The sequence below is a fragment of the Ranitomeya imitator genome, chromosome 2 (assembly GCF_032444005.1).
Source record: "Ranitomeya imitator isolate aRanImi1 chromosome 2, aRanImi1.pri, whole genome shotgun sequence".
Classification (NCBI taxonomy): domain Eukaryota; kingdom Metazoa; phylum Chordata; class Amphibia; order Anura; family Dendrobatidae; genus Ranitomeya; species Ranitomeya imitator.
Window position 1 is genome coordinate 731885144 of NC_091283.1, and position 15779 is coordinate 731900922.

The 15779-nt window shown below is 44.8% G+C and overlaps 1 protein-coding gene across 4 annotated transcripts in view; it reads right to left on the minus strand.

The window, feature by feature from the left end:
- TBATA (thymus, brain and testes associated) overlaps positions 1 to 15779 on the minus strand; it is a 70085-nt gene that overhangs the window by 19062 nt on the left and 35244 nt on the right. For 3 of the 4 annotated variants that reach the window (XM_069753203.1, XM_069753204.1, XM_069753206.1), the window contains exons 4-5: positions 11820 to 12067; positions 11041 to 11205 (exon numbers count right to left, since the gene is read on the minus strand). In XM_069753203.1, coding sequence (XP_069609304.1) covers positions 11041 to 11205; positions 11820 to 12067 — 413 coding nt within the window. Of the gene's footprint in view, positions 1 to 11040; positions 11206 to 11819; positions 12068 to 12471; positions 12683 to 15779 lie in introns of all 4 variants that reach the window. The other variant, XM_069753205.1, reaches the window with a different exon arrangement.

The window sequence follows — 15779 nt, forward strand, 5'->3', positions numbered from 1 at the left end:
TGTTTAGATACAGTCCTGCTTCCACTCTACTTCCACCTAATGGAGCCTGCACCTACCTGCATTGCAGCAGCTTGACATTCTTGCTTTTTTTGTTTATCTCTCTAGAGAAATGCTGAAGCTAAAGTGTTGGTTGTGTTTCATCAATATACATATTCAGCAATAAGTTTATCTATGCAAGTCCCTATAAAAGCATAAAAGGACTGCCATAGTTGCTTGCTTGCAAACGCTGTTTTTCCATTGGAGATTTCTCAGTTGAATGCATCAAGCTTAGTGTTCATTTAAAAAAGCATACGTGCTGTACCTTCCACCACATCAGTTATATGTTTAGATACTTTCGATGCCTTGTTCAACAAATGTGACTTAGCAAAAAGTAGGCTTATTGGGAAAGGGAATGTGGCTCAAAATGTATCAATGTTCACCAAACTTGTGCCAAAATATAGACATAAAGCAGTAGAACTGTAACATTTCTCAGTGCAGTAGCTCAGAACACCTGACCACCACAGGATAAGAAATCCCCAGAAAGTCTTACAGCTCAGGAATCAATAATATGCCTTTATTAAATATAGTGGCAATTTATACATATGATATAAAATATGTGTTTTTTAGCAATAAAAACAAAAAACGCAGGGACAATATTGTATGGTACCCAGAAAAAATAAATATAATATATATAACTCCCCAAAGAGAATGATGGATAATGCCTTTACTTACTGTGCCAGAGAAAATAAAAAAAATATAAAATATATATATATACAGTGGGGCAAAAAAGTATTTAGTCACTCAGCAATAGTGCAAGTTCCACCACTTAAAAAGATGAGAAGCGTCTGTAATTTACATCATAGGTAGACCTCAACTATGGGAGACAAACTGAGAAAAAAAAATCCAGAAAATCACATTGTCTGTTTTTTTAACATTTTATTTGCATAATATGGTGGAAAATAAGTATTTGGTCAGAAACAAACAATCAAGATTTCTGGCTCTCACAGACCTGTAACTTCTTCTTTAAGAGTCTCCTCTTTCCTCCACTCATTACCTGTAGTAATGGCACCTGTTTAAACTTGTTATCAGTATAAAAAGACACCTGTGCACACCCTCAAACAGTCTGACTCCAAACTCCACTATGGTGAAGACCAAAGAGCTGTCAAAGGACACCAGAAACAAAATTGTAGCCCTGCACCAGGCTGGGAAGACTGAATCTGCAATAGCCAACCAGCTTGGAGTAAAGAAATCAACAGTGGGAGCAATAATTAGAAAATGGAAGACATACAAGACCACTGATAATCTCCCTCGATCTGGGGCTCCACGCAAAATCCCACCCCGTGGGGTCAGAATGATCACAAGAACGGTGAGCAAAAATCCCAGAACCACGCGGGGGGACCTAGTGAATGAACTGCAGAGAGCTGGGACCAATGTAACAAGGCCTACCATAAGTAACACACTACGCCACCATGGACTCAGATCCTGCAGTGCCAGACGTGTCCCACTGCTTAAGCCAGTACATGTTCGGGCCCGTCTGAAGTTTGCTAGAGAGCATTTGGATGATCCAGAGGAGTTTTGGGAGAATGTCCTATGGTCTGATGAAACCAAACTGGAACTGTTTGGTAGAAACACAACTTGTCGTGTTTGGAAGAAAAAGAATACTGAGTTGCATCCATCAAACACCATACCTACTGTAAAGCATGGTGGTGGAAACATCATGCTTTGGGGCTGTTTCTCTGCAAAGGGGCCAGGACGACTGATCCGGGTACATGAAAGAATGAATGCGGCCATGTATCGTGAGATTTTGAGTGCAAACCTCCTTCCATCAGCAAGGGCATTGAAGATGAAACGTGGCTGGGTCTTTCAACATGACAATGATCCAAAGCACACCGCCAGGGCAACGAAGGAGTGGCTTCGTAAGAAGCATTTCAAGGTCCTGGAGTGGCCTAGCCAGTCTCCAGATCTCAACCCTATAGAAAACCTTTGGAGGGAGTTGAAAGTCCGTGTTGCCAAGCGAAAAGCCAAAAACATCACTGCTCTAGAGGAGATCTGCATGGAGGAATGGGCCAACATACCAACAACAGTGTGTGGCAACCTTGTGAAGACTTACAGAAAACGTTTGACCTCTGTCATTGCCAACAAAGGATATATTACAAAGTATTGAGATGAAATTTTGTTTCTGACCAAATACTTATTTTCCACCATAATATGCAAATAAAATGTTAAAAAAACAGACAATGTGATTTTCTGGATTTTTTTTTCTCAGTTTGTCTCCCATAGTTGAGGTCTACCTATGATGTAAATTACAGACGCCTCTCATCTTTTTAAGTGGTGGAACTTGCACTATTGCTGACTGACTAAATACTTTTTTGCCCCACTGTATATATATATATATATATATATATATATATATATATATATATATATATATATATATATATATATGAAAAAATAAAATATAATAAACCAAAAAATATATATATAATAATAAATTTTATTATTTTTTCATATATATATATTTTTTTATTTTCTCTGGCACAGTGAGTAAAGGCATTATCCATCATTCTCTTTGGGGAGTTATATATATTATATTTATTTTTTCTTGGTACCATACAATATTGTCCCTGCGTTTTTTGTTTTTATTGCTAAAAAACACATACCGTATATACTCGAGTATAAGCCGACCCGAGTATAAGCCGACCCCTCTAATTTTGCCACAAAAAACTGGGAAAACTTATTGACTCGAGTATAAGCCTAGGGTGGAAATGCAGCATTTACCGGTGAATTTCAAAAATAAAAATAGATCATTATTTCCCCATAGCTGTGCCATATAGTGCTCTGCACCGTTCATTATTTCCCCATAGCTGTGCCCCATATAGTGCTCTGCACCGTTCATTGTGCCCCATTGCTGTGCCCATATACGGTGCTCTGCACCGTTCATTGTGCCCCATTGCTGTGCCATATACGGTGCTCTGCACCGTTCATTGTGCCCCATTGCTGTGCCATATACGGTGCTCTGCACCGTTCATTGTGCCCCATTGCTGTGCCATATACGGTGCTCTGCACCGTTCATTGTGCCCCATTGCTGTGCCATATACGGTGCTCTTCACCGTTCATTGTGCCCCATTGCTGTGCCATATACGGTGCCATATGCTCCCTGCATGTCCCACATATATACACAGCTCTGCCGCCTGCATGTCTCACATATATACACAGCTCTGCCGCCTGCATGTCCCTCATATATACACAGCTCTGCTCCCTGCATGTCCCACATATATACACAGCTCTGCTCCCTGCATGTCCCACATATATACACAGCTCTGCCGCCTGCATGTCCCACATATATACACAGCTCTGCTCCCTGCATGTCCCACATATATACACAGCTCTGCTCCCTGCATGTCCCACATATATACACAGCTCTGCTCCCTGCATGTCCCACATATATACACAGCTCTGCTCCCTGCACCGTTCATTGTGCCCCATAGAAATCTCTGCCGCCGCCGCCGCTGCTGCAATAAAAAAAAAAAAACACATACTCACCTCCCTTGATTGCAGCTCCCGGCGTTTTCCGGCGCCTCCATCTTCCCGGCGTCTCTGCTCTGACTGATCAGGCAGAGGGCGCCGCGCACACTATATGCGTCATCGCGCCCTCTGCCTGAACAGTCAGAGCGCAGACGTCGGGAAGATGGAGGCGCCGGCCGGGAAGATGGAGCGACGCCCGGCGGCTGGAACGAGGACAGGTGAATATGACATACTCACCTAGTCCTGGCGATCCTCGCGCTGTCCCTCTGCCTGGTCTTCGGTGCCGCAGCTCTTCCTGTCAGCGGTCACCGGCACCGCCGATTAGAGGAATGAATAGGCGGCTCCGCCCCTATGGGAGGTGGAGCCGTTTATTCATATCTCTAATGAGCGGTCCCACGTGACCGCTGAAGAGAGGAAGAAGCTGCAGCACAGAAGACGGGGAGGAAGGCAGGGACAGCGCGAGGATCGCTGGGACTAGGTAAGTATACCTCAGCGCCCTCACCCCCTCACCCGCCGACCCTGCCACCCACATTGACTCGAGTATAAGCCGAGAGGGGCACTTTCAGCCCAAAAATTTGGGCTGAAAATCTCGGCTTATACTCGAGTATATACGGTATTTTATATCATATGTATAAATTGCCACTATATTTAATAAAGGCATATTATTGATTCCTGAGCTGTAAGACTTTCTGGTGATTTCTTATCCTGTGGTGGTCAGGTGTTCTGATCTCTTCATTTCAGTGTTTTATTCACTGATGCTTTCACAGTGCACCCTAAATCCTATGAGATATGTTTTAAATTAATTGGATTTGTTTGTGAGATAGAATTGTGGTTATAACAGGGGTTCACTGTGTTCTCTTTAATTTTTCAGTGCAGTAGCTGTGGTCTAGGTACCTGTCTCTTACACCACGGCACGTTACATAAAAGTAGGGGGCTCCGCATTGGCAGAGATCCCACTTTGTGTCAGGGGTTGATTAACCAGTGCACACTGCACTTTGAACTCCTGACTCATCAGTTTACCTCGGACCAAGCCAAAGTGGCCTTCATCATGTCACATCTATCTGGTAAGGCCCTAGCATGGCTTAATCCTCTGCGGGAAAGAGAGGATCTGGTAGTGTTGAACCTACAATCCTTTTTGGAAGCCTTTCGCAAGGTCTTTGATGAGCTCGGTCATGTTTCTTCTGCAGCCTCTTCTCTGATCGGTTACGGCACGGGTAACCTTTCTGTGGGCCAGTATGCCGGCCGTTTCTGTACCTTGTCTTCTGAACTCGCTTGGAACAATGAGGCTTTGGTAGCAACTTTATGGGAAGGCCTCTCTGGGCGAATCAAGGATAAAATGGCTGGCCGGGGATACCCACCTCTCTGGGTGACATGGTGTCTCTCGCAAACAAAATTGACATTAGGTTTCAGGAATGGAGCAAAGAGGTGAACCACGAGAGGAGATCGGTACGCCAGGCTCCTCACCTGAACCTATGCAGATTTACCAAGTGAAGCTATCCTAGCGTCTCCAAGAGGTTCGTTGGGCCGTAGGGACATGCTTTTACTGCAGCAGCTCTGAGCACCTAATTCATTCCTGCCCAGAGAGATTGGGAAACCCCAGTGCCTAGGGTCGGTAGGAGAGACTACCCTGGGCAAGACTTCTACCTCTCCATCGTTGAGCCTGACTGTGTCTGTCTCCTGCGGCAGAGGGTCTTTTGTTGAATTGGCCCACCTGGACTCCAGCTCTGTGGGTAACTTTGGTCAACAAGCTGTGGTCGATCGGTATAAGATTCTAAGATTCCTATGTCTTCCGGATCCATTGGTGATTCTTCAGTGGATGGAAAGCCTCTTCCTGAGACCATCCAGTTCATCATGGAGCCCGTGGAGCTACAGGTGGGGATACTGCATTCAGAGAAGATTTCTCTTCATGCGCTGTCTGGTCTTTCTTATCTTCTACTTCTAGGTCTCACTCTGGCTGCTAAAACACGAACCTGTTCTGGACTGGAGGTCTGGAGAAGTACTCCTTTGGGGCTCAGGATGTCACGAAATGTGCCTTGCTCCTGTTTGCCCTGTCCGGTCTCCTACTTCAACTAATTTGCCTGGCCTGCCCCAGACATATTGGACATATGTGGACATTTTCGACAAGAAGAAGGCTGATACCTTGCCACCTCATAGACCGTATGACTGCCCCATTGACCTTCTGCTGGGTACCTCACCTCCACGAGGCCGAATTTACCCCCTGTCCCAGGCCAAGACTCGTGCTATGTCCGAGTATATAGAAGAGAACCTCACTAGGGGATTTACCCAGAAATCCTCATCTCCGGCCAGAGCCAGGTTTTTGTTTGTGAAAAAGAAGGATTGCTCTCTGCAACCTTGCATTGACTACAGGTGCCTTAACCAAATCACCATAAAAAATAAGTACCCCCTACCCATGATGAGTTGTTTGATCGACTGAAGGTTTCCAGAGTCTTCATGAAACTTGACCTACAAGGGGCATACAACCTGGTTTGAATTCGCCAGGGAGAAGAGTGGAAAAGGGCTTCCAACACTCGCGATGGCCATTACGAGTATCGTGTTATGCCATTTGGACTCTGTAATGCCCCAGCCGTCTTCCAAGAGCTGATGAATGACATCTTTCGTGACCTGCTCTATACGTGTGTAGTAGTATACCTGGACAACATCTGATCATCCTGATCATCTGAATATCTTGATCTGCCAACACACAGGAGGGATGTTCGCCAGGTTCTACTATGATTAAGAACTAATCATCTCTACGCCAAATATGAAAAGTGTTCCTTTTGAACAGTCCTCCCTTCCATTTCTGGAATACATAGTTTCAAAGACCAGTCTGAAGATGAATCCTGATAAATTATCCACCATCATGAAGTGGCTCCATCCAGATGGTCTTAAGGCTATCCAACGGTTTCTCGGGTTTGCAAATTATTATTGCCAATTTATTCTGCATTTTTCTTCCTGGACTGCTCCTTTTTCTGCCCTAACCTGCAAAGGAGACAATCTTAAGGAATGGACTCCTGGAGCAGAAGACACCTTTGTATACCTCAAGCAGACATTCTCCTCGGCTCCGGTGTTGCATCGCCCAAACCATAACAAGCAGTTCTTCCTGTAGGTCGATGCATCTTCCATAGGAACCAGTGCTGATCTCACTCAGAAGTCTTCATCCGGTTGCATGGTGTCCTGCAGCTTTTTTTCTAAACTCTTCTCGGCACCAGAACGTAATTACTCTATTGGCAATAAAGAACTGCTCGCAATCAAGCTGTCTCTGGAGGAGTGGCGGTACTTGCTGGAAGGATCGTTTCACCTTGTGGTAATTTACACTAACCAAGAGAACCTTGCTTATCTGCAGTCTGCTCAGCGGCTTAACCCCCGTCAAGCCAGGTGTTATGTGTTCTTCGCTCGCTTCAACTTCACACTTCACTTTTGGCCGGCTGATAAAAACATTGAGGCGGACGTGCTCTCCAGGTTCTTACAGGCCTCCGATGAGGAAGAGGAGGAACCTAAACATATCATCGAGCCCTCAAAAATTAACACAGTCGCTCCGCTAGACTTATCTCGTCTACCCGCCAGTAAAGGTACCTTCACATTAAGCGACGCTGCAGCGATACCGACAACGATCCGGATCGCTGCAGCGTCGCTGTTTGGTCGCTGGAGAGCTGTCACACAGACCGCTCTCCAGCGACCAACGATGTCGGTAACCAGGGTAAACATCGGGTAACTAAGCGCAGGGCCGCGCTTAGTAACCCGATGTTCACCCTGGTTACCATTCTAAAAGTAAAAAAAAACAAACAGTACATACTTACCTAACGATGTCTGTCCTCCAGCGCTGTGCTCTGCTCTCCTCCTGTACTGTCTGTGTGAGCACAGCGGCCGGAAAGCAGAGCGGTGACGTCACCGCTCTGCTTTCCAGCTGACCGACGCTCACAGCCAGTACAGGAGGAGAGCAGAGCACAGCGCTGGAGGACAGACAGCGGTAGGTAAGTATGTACTGTTTGTTTTTTTTTACTTTTAGGATGGTAACCAGGGTAAACATCGGGTTACTAAGCGCGGCCCTGCGCTTAGTTACCCGATGTTTACCCTGGTTACCAGTGAAGACATCGCTGGATCGGTGTCACACACGCGGATCCAGCGATGTCAGCAGGAGTCCAGCGACGAAATAAAGTTCTGGACTTTATTCAGCAACCAACGATCTCCCAGCAGGGGCCTAATCGTTGGTCGCTGTCACACATAACGATTTCATTAACGATATCGTTGCTACGTCACAAAAAGCAACGATATCGTTAACAATATCGTTATGTGTGAAGGTACCTTAAGACTTGCGTGGCTGAACCTGGCAGGAAGCAAGTTATTCTCTGGGGACATTCTTCTAAGGTGGCAAGCCATGCCAGACAGAAGAAAACTCTCCTTATCTTTTGACACTATTGGTGGCAAAGATGTTGCAAATTTCATCTTTGCTTGTCCCTGATGTGCCCAAAATATGACTCCCAAACAGCTTCTGACCGGTCAGTTGTGTCCCTTGCCTGTGCCGTCTGCTCCCTGGCAGCATATCTCCATGGATTTCATCACAGATCTGCCAGTGTCACCTGGATGTACTGTCATCTGGGTGGTAGTGGATCATTTCTCCATGATGGCTCATTTCATCCCGCTATCCGGTCTTCCATCTGCGCCAGTACTGGTAAAAGAATTAATTCTTCAGATTTTTCGCCTCCATGGTCTACCACTTCACATAATCTCCGATAGGTGTCCAGTTAACCTCTCTTCTGCAAGCTACTGGATGTTACTTTGGATTTATCATCTTTTTACCATCCTCAGTCCAATGGCCAAGTGGAGCGAGTCAATCAGATCCTGACTTATTTTCTACGGCATTTTGTCAATGATCACCACAGTGACTGGGCTGAGCTCCTGCCTTGGGCCGAATTCTCTTACAACAACCACGTGTGCGAGTCTCCAGGCAAATCTCCTTTTTTTGTGGTCTACGATCAACACTCCAAAGTGTTGTTCCCTGTTGCTTTCACCTCCGATATTCCCGCTGCCGATTCCCTCGTCACAAACTTTTCTGAGATCTGGGAAGATACCAAAGCGTCCTTGGTGAAATCCTCCGAACGGATGAAAAGACATGCAGATAAGAGACGTCTGAACTAGTGATGAACAAATATACTTTCTACTTGAGATTTCACGAGCACGCTCGGGTGTCCTCCGAGTATTTTTTAGTGCTCAGAGATTTAGTCTTTATTGCCACAGCTGAATGATTTACATCTGTTAGCCAGCATAAGTACATGTGGGGGTTGCACTGGTTGCTAGGGAATCCCCACATGTACTTATGCTGGCAAACAGATGTAAATCATTCAGCTGCGGCAATAAAAACTAAATCTCCGAGCACTAAAAAATACTCGGAGGACACCCAAGCGTGCTCGAACGAATATACTCGTTACTCGAGATTTCTCATCACTAGTCTGAACTCAACTCGGTTTCATCCTGGAAATAAGGTCTGGCTATCATCTAAGTTTATCCGCTTCAAGATACCAGCCTATAATTTGGGTCCTCGCTTCATTAGTACCTTTGATGTGTTGAAATAGATTAATGCAGTAGCCTGCAAACTCAAACTCCTGGGCTCCTTGAAAATCTCCAATTCCTTCCATGTGTCTCTTCTCAAACCTGTTGTCCTCAGTTCTTTCCTTAAGATTCCAGGTGCCACTCCAACTCCTGTCAGCGCTGAGGACGTTTTTGAGGTAGAGAACATTTTGGCCACCAAGAAGGTAAGAGGGAAGACCTTCTTTCTTGTGGATGGAAAGGGGTTTGATCCTGAGGAGAGGCCCCTCTCCTACAGGAGAAATTTCTGACAGACTTGAAAAGAGGGGGCGTAAGGGGGGGGGGGGGGTAATATAGCGTTTGCATCTCTGAGTGCAGTCCCTCTCTCTCTACAGAGACACCAGCATACTCACCGCCGAGGCTCCCGTCCTGCTACTTCCAGGTCTGCTGCTGCCTGGGGTGCATGCAAGTCTGAGGTCCAGAACACTCTGGAAGAGGTTTTCATCCAGGATATCTCAGTACTTGGCCGCATTCATGTTGCCTTCAATGGCAACCTGTTGTCATGTCCCTGCAGCTGAAAAACACACCCATAGCATGATGCTGCCATCACCATGTTTCACTGTTGGGATTCTATTGGGGAGGTGATGAGTAGTGCCTGGTTTTCTCTACATATACTGCTTAGAATTATCACAAAAGGTCCATCTTCGTCTCATCAGAACAGAGAATCTTATTTCTCATAGTTTGAGAGTCCTTCATGTGTTTTTTAGCAAACTCTATGCGGGCTTTCATATGTCTTCTACTGAGGAGAGACTTCCGTCAGGCCACTCTGCCATAAAGACCCGACTGGTGGACAGCTGCAGTGATAGTTAAACTTTGTGGAGTTTTCTCCCATCTCACGACTGCATATCTGGCGCTCCGCCACAGTGATCTTAGGTTTCTTCTTTACCTCTCTCACCAAGGCTCTTCTCCCACGATTGATCAGTTTGGCTGGACGGCCAGGTCTAGGAAGTGGTCACAAATTTCTTCCATTTAAGGATTATGGAGGCCACTGTGCTCTTAAGAACCCAGATCTGGGCCTGGCCACAATTCTGTCTCTGAGCTTCTTGGCCAGTTCCTTTGACCTCATGATTCTCATTTGGTTTGACATGCACTGTGAGCTATGAGGTCTTATATAGACTGGTGTGTGTGCATTTCCAAATCAAGCCCTATCAGTTTAATTAAACACAGCTGGACTCCAATGAAGGGGTAGAACCATCTCAAGGAGGATCACAAGGAAATGGACAGCATGTGACTTAACTATGAGTGTCTGAGCAAAGGGTCTGAATACTTATGACCATGTGATATGTCAGTTTTTCTTTTTTAATAAATTTGCAAAAATTTCTACATTTCTGTTTTTTTTCATCCAAGATGGGGTGCAGAGTGTACATTAATTAATGATACAAAAATGAACTTTTTTGAATTTACCAAATGGCTGCAATGAAACAAACAGAGAAAAATATAAAGGGGTCTGAAGACTTTCCATACCAATTGATTATAAATCTCCTCTATTTTATAATGTTTAGTTGTTAGACAAGATTAGTAATTCAGTGCTACATCTGCAACATCTGGACCATTTGCCCTTCCTAATCTATCTCACTGTAGGGCTGTATGACAACTGTTGTATTTTTTTGGTCTAGGGATTTTATTTTTAAGAAATACATTAGAGAAAAGCTGATTCTAGTGGAGAAAATCTTTGTTTCCCATGGATACAATAAACATATACATGGCCAGTGTGGCTCTTAAATCTGAGGACAATAATTTCATGTGCATAATCCATTTCTGACATACGTGGCGGGCAGGCTAAGTAGCTAAAAGTTTTGATTGGGCAATTTGCTCCCAGAAAAATATAGCATTTTTTGTCATATATATTTATATAAAGATTTAAAGTCACTGATATTGTTTTTTTTTTATCAAATCCAATCTAATATTTCCAATGGAAAATATAAAATATTACAATTTTTAAAAATATCATACCTGCCCCAAGATATGGAACTATGTTACCATGTGGATCTCCTATAGGTATGCTGGGTACACCGAGGAGATTGGTTGGAAGTTTGCTCTTTATCATGGGATGAGGGTAAAGCGGAGAAGTCACATTCCACTCATCGTTGACAATGCATATGGGAATTCCATTAAGACCTGACATGAAACCACACAGAAATATAGTGAAAACTGTTAATCAAACTATATACTTGGATTCACTGTTATCCAGCTGTAACATTATGCCTTGTACCACTAGAGGGTAGCAGTGAATAAATATGTATAAATGCTTATGGAAAATAATCAGAATACTTGGCAACACTAAGAATACTGAGAATGTGAAACCTGTGCATTTAGTATACAAGGAAAATGTCTACTATTTTGCCATGGAGATAGACATGCAAAACCTCTCTGCCATCAGCTGGTATTGCAGGGGGAGACAATGGGTATAGATCAGAACGAGCATGACTGGTTTGTTACCATTGTAAGACAGACAGTAAAGAGCTAGTGGGCAAAAAAAGTAGATGGGCCCTTAGCAGTCCAATAGTTCATGATAATACACCACTTTTTGTGTCTATGACAGAAGCTCCTTGTTGCTTTGTAGGTAATAGAGGACCCCCTTTCCTCTTGGACCCCTGTGCGGCTGCACCAATGGCCTGTCCGCCCCTGATTCTAACCATTTGTGCAACCTGGCGTTTAGAATAAAATCCAAATGTCTATTGTGCAATTTCTATTTTACCCTCTACGATAAAACTAAGTTTGCGGGAACATACCTTGAATATGTGTAACACGATGAGGATGAGGGTTATGCCTGGAAAAGAATGAGTGTTGACTGAGGTTACCAAACCGAGAGATGCTTTTTGTTGGGGGTCTCATTGCTTCATCACTGAAACGCAATGGTGTATTCTGTGAAAGGTTTTCCAGTTTTTCAGCCAAATAAGTAATGTCTTGGCTTTGGACTGCGCTAGACACCAGATTCTTCACATGCTCCATCTTTTCCTTTGCAGTACTATGGGTATTGCTATAATGTAAAACAAGAGGACAATTCAGTGAAGTGCCAGTAGTACAGTACAGTGAACCACTGCACCAAGCAAAACTGCTAATGGAGTGCCCCCAAGGGCTAGGCGTTACTCGGGACCGGGCCCAACGGTTCTCGAGGGGGATGTCACGGTGGCTGACCCGGTCCGTGGCCCTAAGGACGTCCGATAATAACTGGGGAAAGTCTTTAAAGGGGTAATATTCGTGACCAGTGGTATTCGGTCAGGGTGACCGACGCTGCTTAGGGGTCCGCTGGGGTGATGTTATGGCAGTTAGATGGTATACCTTCCCACAGGTGAAGTATGTTCCCAGGGCTTCCCAGAATGTAGATGGTGGATGGTGTGAGGCGCAGTGAAGAACGAGGACACAAGGTTGCAGTCTCTTTACCTTTTCTGAAGGCTTCAGCGTTCACAGTCCAGAGCACCAGATCACAGGGCAGGTGGAGTCTGGCCGGTCTGAAGGCAAATCCAGAGTCCCCTTATCCAGGTGGAAATCAGTAGCCTTCCTCTAGCGCCTAGGTGTTGTAGTACCTCCCTGCTGTGTGTCTCGGTAAGGTCCTCACAACTGTTGTGGATGTTATGTCTTTCTCTCTGTCCCCCTGATGGTAAGGATAGGACAAACCCGTATGACTGATGGCCTGAGGCTTTTTACAGGGACTCTAGCACACCCCGGCCCCCACAGTTGCCACTGTGCCTCCTGGGTAAAGGGTCGGGCAACTAATATGGAATTAGCTGTCCTGCCGGTCTCTGGAGCCAGGCTTGGAGACGATGACTCCCTCGGTGTTCCGGCTACCGGCTTCTGCGCCTCTGGTTTCCTCTCCTTTTGCTATGACTTCGTTTCTCACTCTCTGCAACACAATTCTCCTTCAATGTCTCTTTCTTAGGATGCTGCCGCATCAGTAGGCAGGTGCAGCTCGTGTCCTTCTGTCTAGGCCTCTGACAGGATCCCACCCCTGTCAGGGACCCACTACCTGAATGGAGCTCAGATAGCAGCTCACTGGATGAAGCCCAGCTCGCTTCTGCCTAACTTCGTATCCAGACCACCAGTTTTACCTAATTGTGAAGAGTGCCCTAATAAATAGGAAAAAGAATAGGGGTAGCCAAAGGCAGAGAGTATCTATAAACTCGCATCTGGGAAAGTTGTAAATAAAGTATAATACAAAATAATATATAATAAAAATATTCCCAGTAGAATTAGTTCAGCCCTAGTAGCGGATCAAGACAGTTATCAAAACCATATACTGAAAAGAGGGGGGGAAGGAAATAAATCCAGAAAGATAACCTTATGTCTTAAGTAAAATTGCTTTATTAGAGTGCAAGGCAAGGGGACAGTGATGACAACAGAGTCATCCAATTGTGCATTCAAGCAGTCAGTGCATATAGGACACTGAGACAGCTGCCTACCAATACATAGTAAAAAGATTAATACGCCACATTAGCATAAAGGATTAAAGTTGTAAAGTCAATAGGGGACAGAACCTCAGTCATAATAGACTAGAATGCAGGAAAACCGCCATATATTACACATGATAGTGCAGTATCAAACATGTCATACAACATCAATGGTAGTTAGAGACTATACAGAGCGGTAATAAAAATAAATACATCACCCCAAAAAGACCGGTCCTTGGCAAGCGCAGCGTCTCAGTGTCCGCCCCAATGCGCGTTTCGGAACACCTTCATCAGAGTCATCACAATTGGATGACTCTGTTGTCATCACTGTCCCCTTGCCTTGCACTCTAACAAAGCAATTTTACTTAAGACATAAGGTTATCTTTCTGGATTTATTTCCTTCCCCCCCTCTTTCCTACTAAATAGGAGCATAGCCCCCCTGGTGGACTGGAGTGTGAAGTGTGGTGTGTGGTTGGTGATACCTGGTAAAGAGATCTCCTTTATTGCCATCAGACATAACATCACTCCCCCTGGTGGAAGAATGACATTACTGCAACGACCAGGACCCTGGGCGCTGCACTAATACAATTGTATGGGTGCAGCTGTTTACTGATGCTCCCCCTGAATGTACGTACAATGTATATATGTATCTTATATATAATTGTCTAAGGGTCACTTCTGTCTGTCTGTCCTTTTGTCACGGTTATTAATTCGCTGATTGGTCTCACCAGCTGCCTGTCATGGCTGCCGCAACCAATCAACGACGGGCACAGTCCAGACGAATATGGCCGCTTCTTACTTCCCGCAGTCAGTGCCTGTCACCCACATACTCCCCTCCGGTCACCGCTAACACAGGGTTAATGCCGCTATTAACCCTGTGTGTCCCCAACTTTTTACTATTGACGCTGCCTATGCGGCATAAATAGTAAAAAATGTAATGTTAAAAATAATAATAAAAAAAAAACCTGCTATACTCACCCTCCGTAGTTGCTCGCGCCGGTCACCATCTTCCGTTGCAGGTTCCGGTGGCAAAGATGGTATGGGAGAAGGACCTGCCATGACGTCACGGTCATGTGACCGCGACGTCATCACAGGTCCTGCGCTCATACCAACCCTGGGACCGGAAGCTGCCGTGGACTACAAGGGGCCCTCGGAAAGGTGAGTATATGTTTATTTTTTTATTTTTAACCTGTGACAAACCTGGCTGGGCAATATACTACGTAGCTGGGCAATATGCTACGTGACTGGACAATATACTACGTGGATCTGTGTTGTATACTACTTCGCTGTGTAAAATACTACATGGCTCTGTGCTGTATACTACATCACTGGGCAATATACTACGTAACTGGGCAATATACTACGTGGCTCTGTGCTGTATACTACGTCACTGGGCAATATACTATGTCACTGGGCAATATACTACGTGGCTGTGCAATATACTACGTCACTAGGCAATATACTACGTAACTGGGCAATATACTACGTTGCTGCGAAATATACTACGTCACTAGGCAATATACTACATCACTGGGCAATATACTACGTGGCTGGGCAATATACTACATCACTGGGCAATATACTATGTGGTTGGGCAATATACTACGTGACTGGGCAATATACTACGTCACTGGGCAATATACTATGTGGTTGGGCAATATACTACATCACTGGGCAATATACTACGTCACTGGGCAATATACTACGTAGCTGGGCAATATACTACGTGTCTGGGCAATATACTACGTCACTTGGCAATATACAACGTGTCTGGGCAATATACTACATGGCTGGACAATATACTACATGACTGGGCAATATACTACGTGGCTGTGCAATATACTACGTGGCTGTGCAATATACTACGTGGCTGTGCAATATACTACCCGCAAACCCGCAGAGGACAGATGTTACAGCATAGTGGATGGGATTTCAAGAAATCCTATGTCCACTATGCATCCATAGACACTCGAGTATCACCTGCAGACACTGACATGCGGCTTATCTTTCCAGACCGCAGCATGTCAATTTCTCTTGTGGAGATGCTAGCCAGTTACACCGTTGTATACAGTTTACATCGTATTTATTCTAAGAGAATCATATTTTCCCCCTGAGTTAAGAGAATCTGCTAAAAATGAATTTTGACAGATTTCCTTATCTATACTTGCAAACATTATGTGGCCAAGACCATTAGCTAGAATAGTTGTGCTCTTTATTAAGTAGTGCATGCACAGAAGCTCAGGAGACTGCAAACATGAAGCAATAGTACTTGCTTACAGTGATTAAGGGCATCAAACTTATCAC